General features: G+C 64.5%; 1 protein-coding gene across 1 annotated transcript; it reads left to right on the top strand.

Moving 5' to 3' along the window:
• The first annotated feature begins 2,040 nt into the window (after positions 1 to 2,040).
• RDH8 (retinol dehydrogenase 8) lies at positions 2,041 to 5,664 on the top strand. The gene is made up of 6 exons (XM_067560647.1): positions 2,041 to 2,146; positions 3,030 to 3,191; positions 3,532 to 3,711; positions 3,915 to 4,008; positions 4,294 to 4,477; positions 5,370 to 5,664. Exons 1-6 carry the CDS (start codon positions 2,041 to 2,043, stop codon positions 5,592 to 5,594), a joined length of 951 nt encoding a protein of 316 aa, XP_067416748.1. The 3' UTR covers positions 5,595 to 5,664.
• Positions 5,665 to 10,021: the final 4,357 nt, after the last annotated feature.

Here is a 10,021-nt window from a genome sequence, read left to right as displayed (position 1 = left end):
GGGGCGTCTGTCCGTCTGCCAGCCCGGGGCTGGGCAGCGTCACCAGCTCTACGGCCTCCCTCCCCTGACACCCCCACTCTCCGATCCCCCCCATGCCACCCGCCCCTCACCCTGCCCCACGGACACCCGTCTGTCTGTCTGTCTGTCTGCCTAGCCCCCTTGCTCCGCTCCAGGCACATTTTTTCCCACCCCATCCTGCAGCCGGGTGGGATCCTCGTGGGTGTTTATGGCAGTGTTTGTTTCTCTCTTCAGGAGCCAGATGTGTGGGTCACCCCCCAGCTCCGCCGGTGCCCCTCACTCCCGACCCGCAGCCCCTGCTAGCCCAGCCTGGGGTCCCCGCCCCCCAGCTCCGCCGGTGCCCCTCACTCCTGACCCACAGCCCCCTGCTAGCCCAGCCTGGGGTGCCCCCTGGGGCCATGCAGCTGCTGCTGCACTCCCAGCCCCCTCCCCGGCCTGCGTCTCATTGCATGAGTCACTGGCTCGGCTCGGCTCGGACCCACTGACCCCCTCTCCACTTCCGGGCAAATATTTACAGCTGTCTCTGCAGTAACGGGGTCCCCTGGGCTGGGCCAGGCCGGGCCAGCTGCATGTTCCCACCGGCCCTGCACCCCGGCTCCAGGCGCCACCCCGGCCTGCTCTGCAGGCGGGCACAGCGGGGAGCCGGGCGCTGCCTGTGGGAAAAGCCCTTTTGCCCCCCACGCCTGGGGTGCTGCGGCCTGGCCAGCACAGGACGTGGGGGGCCCAGCACGTCGGGGGAGCCGGAGGAGCAGGGGGAGTTACAGAGCCCCCCCCAGCAAAGAGGGTCTGCAGGTCCCGCTCGCTCACCCCTTTGTGAGAGCTTTCCCCATGGGGGGAGCCCAGGTCTGGGGGGCAGGGGCTGCGGGTCGGAGTGAGGGGCACCAGCGGAGCAGGGGGGGGCTCTGGGGAAGAGCCAGTCACTGCATGGGGGAGATGGGGGTGGGGTGATATGGGGGAGGGGCGTGTCTCATGGGGCTCTGAGGAGCCCCCAGAGGCCCCCACTCTGGCCCCCCCCCCACACAGCAGCTCCGAGCCCCGGGGCCAGACGCCACCTTTACCCTCGCCACGCCCCACATTCCTGCGTCTCCCCCGCACACCTGGCCAGCCCCCCCGCCTGTCAGGGGCTGACAGGAGCAGGGGGGTGAGAGGGGGGCGCAGCCCAAAGCCACCGACACCTCCCCCCCCCCCCCGCACTGGGAGGGGGAGGGACCCGCCTGCGGTACCAGCCAGTCAGGGATGGAACCCAGGAGTCCGGGGCTCCGCCCCCACCATTGTCCCTCCCCTCCGCCCTCCCAAGCCTGGCCTCGCAGCCAACCCCTTAGCAGTCCCCCCAGCCTGGTCCGGGGGGGGCAGTGTCTCACCCCCCCCCCATGTTGCCATGGCACCAGGTCAGGGGACCTGACTCCCTCCCCCCATCTTTGTGCCTTGTGGCCGGGGGGCTCCAGCCCCCCATTATCAGAGGGGGGATGGGAACATGCTACCCCTGCAGCAGCCCCCTCCTCCTGGCCTACACAGCCCCCGAGGGGCACCCGGGACGCCCCCCTGTCCAGCCCCCCGCACGCTGAACGGGGGATGACGCGGGGCCCCTGCCCGGGTCCCTGAATTTCTCTGGGTGCTCGTGGCCCTGGGCAGCCCCCTGAGGGCGGGGGGGGGGCCCAGGAGGGGCCAGGGCTGGCTGGGGGTGGGAAAGGCTGGGGTGCCCGGGGGGGCAGAGAACAGGGCCAGGGCTGGCTGGGGTGGGAAAGGCTGGGGTGCCCAGGGGGGCAGAGAACAGGGCCAGGGCTGGCTGGGGTGGGAAAGGCTGGGGTGCCCAGGGGGGCAGAGAACAGGGCCAGGGCTGGCTGGGGTGGGAAAGGCTGGGGTGCCCGGGGGGGCAGAGAACAGGGCCAGGGCTGGCTGGGGTGGGAAAGGCTGGGGTGCCCGGGGGGGCAGAGGCCAGGCTGCCCGGGAGCGGCTGATCCTGGGCCCACGTGACACAGGCGCTGATCCCATAAGAGCCCTGGGGGCCGGGGCGGCTCAGCCATGGCCAGCGCGGCGCAGAGGACGGTGCTCGTCACCGGCTGCTCCTCGGGCATCGGGCTGCGCCTGGCCGTGCAGCTGGCACAGGACCCGGGCCAACGCTTCCAGGGTGAGGGCCGGGGGGCACCGGGGGGTGTGGGGGAACTTGGGGAGCCCAGCAGCCCTGCCACTGCCTGGCTGGGGGGCTGTCCCCGGGAGGGACTGGGGAGGAATCAGGGGGGCCCCACACGGCATGGGGGGCTGGGGACCAGCAGACTCTGTGGCCGGCATCGCCCGTGCGCCAGCAGTGCCCACAGCCGTCCCCCTGGCACCTGCACCCAGCCCGGCGCCCCCCTCCAGCCGGGCCCTGATCCCAGCCCCCTCTGCCCCCCTGCCCCGGCCCCCTGGCTCAGCGGGTGGGATTGTGCCAAGGAGCAGCATGCGGGGCCGCTGAAGGGCACTTGTGTAACAAGCTCTGCCCCCCCCCCGCAGCTAAGCTGCCAGCCCCAGCCATGCCGTGACCCCCCCTTGACATCCCGCAGCCCCTGCCCAGACTCCCCCCTCCGCTTGTAACATGGGCTCAGACCCTGGTCAGCCTCTGAGTCCTGCCTGGCACCGGCTGGATGGGGGCAGCTCCCCCCACCCCGTGTCTGCCCCCCTGCCCCTTCCTGGCCCCCACGCGGGGCAGTGGGGCTGGGCAGAGTCAGGTGCATGGGGCAGCCCCCCCCACACACACACACGGACGCGCAGAGGATCAGCAATGTGGGGATTTGCACTGTGACACCAAAGCCTCTTAGGGAGCGAGAATCCTGGCTTGACCCCTTGAACCCGCCGCTCTGAGCCAGCCCTGCCCCGGCCGTGCCAGCTCAGCGCAGGGCGGCAGAGGAGGGGCGGGGGGTGGCCATGCCAGGCTGGGTGGGGGGTCCCACTCTGCAGGGGTGGCAGGAGCCCAGGGGCCCGGCTGGCCCTGCCTGGCGCCCGGCCCCTCAGCGTCCGCCGTCTGCGCCCGCCAGTCATCGCCACCATGCGGGACCTGCAGAAGAAGGAGAAGCTGGAGCAGGCGGCGGGCGCGGCCCTGGGCCAGACTCTGACCATCCAGCGCCTGGACGTCTGCAGCGACGCCTCGGTGGCCGAGTGCCTGAGCAGCCTCCCCGAGCGCAGGGTGGACGTGCTGGGTGAGCTGCGGGCCGGGGGGGTCCCCACTCACAGTCAGCACGGCGCCCCCATGGCTCCAGGGACGCCGTGCTGCGGGGAGTGGAGGGGGGGGGCTCTGCCACGCGGGGAGCTCTCGGGGGGCTGTGCCGCGCGGGGCAGGATGGAGGGCTCGGGGGCTGTGCTGTGGGGGGATCTTGGGGGGGCTGTGCGGTGGGGGGCAGGATGGGGGTTCAGGGGGCTGTGCGGCGGGGCGAGGAGTGGGGAGAGGGCTCAGGGTGGGACGGCGGGTTTTGGGGGGCGCTGTGCGACGGGCCAGGCCGTGGGGCGGGCGATCAGGGGCTCAGGGGATCTCTGCCCTAGTGAACAACGCGGGCGTGGGGCAGATCGGGCCCATCGAGAGCATCAGCATCGGGGAAATGAAACACATCTTCGAGACCAACTTCTTCGGCGCTGTGCGCATGGTGCAGGCCGTGCTGCCCGACATGAAGCGGCGCCAGAGCGGGCACATCGTGGTCATCAGCTCCGTCATGGGGCTGCAGGGTGAGGGGGGCCGGGCCGGGGCACAAGGGGGGCTGTACGGGGAGGGACAAGGGCCCTGGGGGTGCAGGGTGCCGTGGGGGGGCGCGGTGCAGGGGGGAGGGGTGGATGCAGTGGGGGAGGGGTGGGTGCAGCAGGCTAATGGACCCCCGTGGGTCCCCCCAGCTGCACTGCCCCAGCCCCCCCCCCGGGTTCTCCCCCCACAGGCATCGTCTTTAACGACGTCTACGCGGCCTCCAAGTTCGCCATGGAGGGTTTCTGCGAGAGCCTGGCCGTGCAGCTGCTCCAGTTCCACGTCTTGTGAGTGCCCGGGGTGGTGGGGGGGTCGCTCAGTGTAGGGCTCAGGCTGCAGTCACAGGTGGAGCCCCCCCCGAGCAATGCGCCCCCAGCCCCTCCAGTCCCACCTCAGAGCCACGCGCCCCCAGCCCCCCCAACCTCCCCGAGCCGTGCGCCTGCAGCCCCCCTCCAGTGCCCCCTCTGGAGCCATGTGACCCCAGGCACCCCACCCACCTGGCGCCATGCGCCTGCACCCCCCACAGCCCCCCGAGCCGTGCGCCGCAGCCCCGTGACGCTGTGCCCCCGCAGCGTGTCGCTGGTGGAGCCGGGCCCGGTGAATACGGATTTCGAGCTGAAGCTGCTGGAGGACGTGTCCCGCTCCGAGTTCCCCGGCACCGACCCGGCCACCCTGCGCTACTTCAGGGAGGTGTACCTGCCGGCCTCCCACCAGATCTTCACCAGCATGGGGCAGAGCCCCGAGGCCGTGGCCAAGGTGGGCATGGGGGGTGCAGGCAGACGGGCAGAGAGGTGTGGGGGATGGGTGGAGGGGACGTACGAGGGGCAGACACACCGAAGAGGGGTGTGCGGGCAGCAGGCAGAGGGGCATGTGCCGGGGCCTGGACACCAGGGTAGCCAGCTGGGGGAGGCAGGTTTGAAGGAGGGTGCCCTGCTGAGCCGGGCGGGCTGGAAGATTCGGTTGCTTTGCCGGTTCTACTGCACGCTCGGCGCCCGGAGGGGCTGGACTCTGACGTGGCCTGGCCAGAGAGTCAGGGAGCTCCTACAGCTTGAATGAGCTAGAGAAGACACTGGGGAAACTGAGGCACAGCTGCTGCAATACCATTTCCAGCCAATGGGGGGCATGTGAGGGTGCCACATCTGGGGTATGGGTGGTCAGGAGCAGACGGATGGGGTGAGCCAGCCCTGCAGATGGACGGGCGGATGGATGAGCAGGGTGAGCTAGCTGTGCAGACGGACAGGAAGATGGAGAGATGGACGGATGGATGGGGTAATCTAGCCATGCAGACAGACAGCGGGCAGACAGATTGACAGATGGATGGACAGACGGAGTGAGCTAGCCGCAGACGGACAGGCGGATGGACAGATAGAGTGATCTAGCCAGGCAGGCTAGGTGGGCGGACAGATGGGCTAGCGGTGCAGACAGACTGATGGACAGACAGCAGCCGTGCAGGACAGATGGGCGGGCTAGCCGTGCAGACAGACAGATGGACAGGCGGGCGGACAGACGGGCTAGCGGTGCAGACAGGCGGGCGGGTGGACAGACAGGCTAGCCGTGCAGACAGACAGACAGACGGGCAGGCGGGCGGACAGACAGACGGGCAGGCGGGCGGACGGAGGCGCGTGGCACTGACTCCCTCTCCCCGCAGGCCGTGGTGCAGGTGATCGGCGCGGCCCGGCCCCCCTTCCGCACACAGACCAACCCTCTGTACACACCGCTGACGGCGCTGAAGTACGCCGACCCCTCGGGGGACCTGTCCGTGCGCACGTACCACAGCCTGCTCTTCAACCACGGCGCCCTCTTCCACTTCAGCATGCGGGCCCTGCGCTGCCTCACCTGCCAGTGCTTCCGCCGGCGGGTCACCCCGGCCTGACCGGCCCGGCTCTGCCCACGCCCCGCCCCACTCCTGCCTTCCAAGGCTGGAGGGGCCCCCGGGAGCACGATGCCGCCCTCCCCCCACGAGGCTCCTAGGCGGAGCGTTCCCAGAGCAGCCGGGCTCGGGTTCAAATTGCCAGCGATGGAGAATCCACCACGGCCCCGCCCAGGGCTTCCCGTCGTGGTGCAGCCTGCGCCCATGTCTCCAGCCTGAATTCCCAGCCGGCGGATCCTGCTCGACCCTGGTCTGCAGAGCCTGTCACTCGCCGGTGGCTCCCCGCGCCTGGGACCCTGCCGCTCTTGGCCCTCGCTTTGTTCAGCTACAGCGAGCAGAGCATCGCGTCTCACTCTCAGGCCGCTTCCTAGCCCGCTTCTCTGAGCCCCTCTGCGACGTTCCCCTCTGCACTCCGGACGGGGCTAGCGCTGTGTCACCCCAGTCCCTCACTCCTGGAGCTCGCCTCGCCCTCGCCCTGGTGTGTGAACCCCCCGCTCCTGGGCCAGTTCTCTCACAGCCTCCTGCCGATAAGTGGCGCCTATTTTAGAGAGTGCGAGTTTCTGGCCAGCCCCTCGTGGGATTCTGCAGTGGACTGACCCCAGCCGATAGCCCCAGCCCCAGGTGCAGCCCTAGACACTGCCGGATTACAGAGGTCAGTGCTGCCCGTGGACTCTGCAGACTCACAGTCAGTCAGGTTATCAGTGAGGTCGCTATGCACCCGCTCTGTCACTCCAGAGTCTCTGCACCCGCCCAACCCCCGTGCACTGCTTCAGACACAGTGAACAGCTCGTTTGTCAAGTACAGGAAGGCTCTAAGTGGTTGTGAGCCAGATTGATCAGGACTAATTAAAAGACACGAAACACTTGCGTGGCCTCACAGTCTCTGCTGTCGCACCACACAGGCGGGCCAGGCCCCGGGGCAGTCTGTCAGCGGCTTGTCGCTGCTTCGTAGACAGACTCCAGGGGAGAGCCCCGGAGACTAAAACGCCGCCGCCTGTGACATGTTTCCTCCTCCCCCCTGGGCCACGTCCGGCAATGGGCATGTTTTCCTCCACTCGTCAAATGAGCGTCGCCTCATCAGGTGCCCAGGCCAGGCCACTGTCCCTGTGTGCGCGGCTCTGCGGGGCGTGAGCCCTCGCTTTGCTCACTTTGCCTGGTCTACTCAGGCCATGTGAGACACACCTTCGGACATGTGCATGGCAGAGCTTCATAGCTGGGCTTGGGACATTGCAAGATGTGCGCTGTCGCACCAGCCATGTCCGGTGTGTCACGAGCCTTCCACAAACCCCTGACACTAGACAGTACAAGGGTGAGGTGAATGATACACAAATCACACCCTGGGGTGTGCATGGGGCACAGTGCGTCACACCCTCCAATTTACCAACCACCCTCGAGTTGTGGGCACCAGAACGAGACCTGGGATTCCAGCAGCCGTCGCCAGGGCCAGATCTCGAGGTAAAAATCACCTCTCTGCTCCTACTCTAGATTCCCCGTCCATGCATCCCAGGATCACGTTGACCCTTTTGGCCCCGGCGTCTCACGGGTGCTCACGTTCAGCTGCCTATCCACCATGACCCCTGAGTCTTTTCAGAATCCCTGCTTCCCAGGAGAGTCCCCCAGCCGGGAAGTGTGAGCGGCACGCTTTGCCCCTCCATGTCGACGGTTACACGTAGCCCTCTTCAAAAGCAGATTGTTTGCTCGCTCCGTCTCCGTGACCTGTCCTCTCCATTATTCACCACTGCTCCAATTTCTGTCATCTGCAAACTCCATCAGGGCTGATTTTATGTTTCCTTCCAGGTCGTTAACCAGCTGTTAAATAGCAGAGGGCCAAGAACCGATCCCTGCGGGACCCCCTGGAAACACGCCCACTGGATGCTGGTTCCTCATTTACAATTACATTCCGAGACCTTTCAGTGAGCCAGTTTTTCATCCGTTTAATGTGGCCCATGTTCATTTTATAGCAGTCTTTTTTTTTTTTAATCAAAATGTCATGCAAAAGCAAGCCAACCCCTTACAGAAGACAGTATTTCAGGTCCACGCTATTATCTCTATCAGCCAAACTTGTAATTTAATCAAAAAAGTGTGGCCGATGGCCGGCTTCCCTCTAGTGGATCTTGTGCTTCGTTCCCATTGGGGGCCAGGAAGGTGCCCGTCACCCCGTCTTCCCTGGGGGAGGGGGGAGGAACCCGGGCCCAGCCCTATGAACAGTAGCTGCAGACTACTGGCTCTGTATTTTGGGAGCCACAGCCTCTTCCCCTGGGCTACTTTTCCCCCTCTGTCCTGCTGGCCTCTCAGGCCCTGTGTCCGTGTTGCCCCTTGCTGGGCTCAGTACCTCCTTTGGGGCTCCTCCGCTCCTCCACACTTTGCTGCTCCAGTCCGCTACTTCGCTTTGTTCCGCTCCACGCAGCACAACTCCTCTGCTCCCTCCAGCTTGTGCCCCCTGTGTTTGGGGCGGAGCCCTTTTATGGAGCACCTGGCTGATCCTTAATTGGCCCCAGCTGCCCCTGGTTAGGCTGCAGGGAATAAAGCCCTGATCATTCTAGCGCTGACATACCTCCCTTCATGTACTCTCCTGCCACCCTCTGCCCTTGATAGATCACAAAAGGTATCAAGTTATTTTGACAGGATCAATTTTCCATAATCCCATGTTGATTGGCCCTAATTACCCGTCTTTAGTTTGTTATTACTCAAGTCCTATATCAGCCGCTTCAGGATCAGTGTCCGGCTGACAGGTCTATAATTACACCAGTCATCCCTTCTGTCCTTGGTAAATATCGGCACAATATTCGCTTTCTTCCAGTCTCTGGAACTTCTCCAGTGCACCAAGACTTATTGAAAAAACAGCATTAACAGTCCAGGCACCACTCAGCAAGCTCTTTTAAAACTCTTGGATGCAAGTTATTTTGACCTGCTGATTTAAAAGTGGCTAACATTAGTAGAAGCTGTTTAACACCCTGCTGAGTTACTGTTGGAATGGGAAGGGTTTCAGCAGACGATATGACGATATAATCTGGCTTTTCCCCAAATATAGATCAGAAATATTTACTGCCTTTTCTACAGTTTGTTGACAGGTCAACCATTGCCATCCAGTAACGGATCAATACGACTGCTAGGGGTCATTTTGGTCTTAATATACTTAAAATCATCCTTGTTGTCCTTAACTCTGCGGGCCATGGAGTTCTCCTTGTGTCCTTGGCTTCCTTTTATCCATTTTCTACACTTCCTAGCTTCTCATTTATATGCATTACTATCAACTTCCCCTTACTTCCACTTGTTATATATGATTTTTAATAGCCACTTTCACGTCCCATGTAAGTCCGGCTGGTTTTTAACCAGGGTGGCCTTTCTTGATTGTGGAATTTTGGGGCCTCTATGAACATGTTAAGAGATTCTCCGGCGCCGTTCCAGTTTTTCCATTTCAATCCTTTCTCCCTGTGACTTTGGTTCCGAATTGTGGTTTTCGGCTCGGTGGCCCTGACCCGTGTCAAGCACCGAGTAGATGTTTGGCCGTGCTGCTTTGGACTTTATCCTGTTTGCATACCACAAATGCGCCCTGCTGGCCCCACTAGAGCTCGTCCAGCCAGACTAGGAACCAAAGGCCCGAGTCATGACTTCAGACAAGCGCCCCAGTTCGGTCAGGGATGGCAGCGCAGCTGTCGCCGTTACACCCTCTGTGACCCCGGCCCCTAGCGCGACAGTTCAAGGAAGAAGGAAAATCCCGGCTCCTTAGGGGCTGCGTGGTGAGTGCGGATCTCAGGGACAGCATCTGCTGCGGCGAGGGGCTGAATTCTTGGGGCCGGACCCCGACTGGCACAAAGCGGTGCAGCCCATTGGTGCGGCTGGGTCCGTTTACGCCAGCTGGGAACCCACCCGCTCTGCTATGGGGGCCAAAGCCCTGCAGGGGCTGGCGCTGGACACAGCTCTGCTCAGCGGCGTCTCCCCACCACGCCTCGTGTTTGCTTTGACTGCTTTGACTGCCAATAAAGCAGAAGCCCCTCGGGGTGAGCTTCATTCTGCAGGGGCACCGTGCCACGGGGCGATGGGCCAGCCGGAGCAGGGCCAAGCACCCAGGCAAGGGCACTGCCTCCGCCCGAAGGAACGCCGGGGAGAAAACAACTTCCAGAAAGCAGAACAGCCCAGCCCCTGCCCAGCCCCCCCACGCCCTATGGGGCGAGTCACAGGGGTGGGCGGAGCGGGGACGTTGAACCCCAGCAAGCGGGGGAAGGAGGGATTATGGGGCAGAATGGATGGGGGAGGAGGCAGAGCTTTCCAAACCCAGGAGCCAGCCCTGGGGTCGCTCAGCTAGGATGTGCCCAGCGGATGGGTGGGGAGGAGGGGCCAGGCTGCCACGGGCGAGGAGAGGGCTCCAGGGGCAGCCAGCGTGAACCAGAGCCAAGGGGGTGCAGCCCAGGCAGGGGGGCTCGGCTTCTG

Source organism: Emydura macquarii, unplaced genomic scaffold, assembly GCF_026122565.2.
Source record: "Emydura macquarii macquarii isolate MOO-44397 ecotype Brisbane River unplaced genomic scaffold, CSIRO-AGI_Emac_v2 contig_2292, whole genome shotgun sequence".
NCBI classification, from domain to species: domain Eukaryota; kingdom Metazoa; phylum Chordata; order Testudines; family Chelidae; genus Emydura; species Emydura macquarii.
This window is presented reverse-complemented; position numbering and strand designations above follow the sequence as displayed.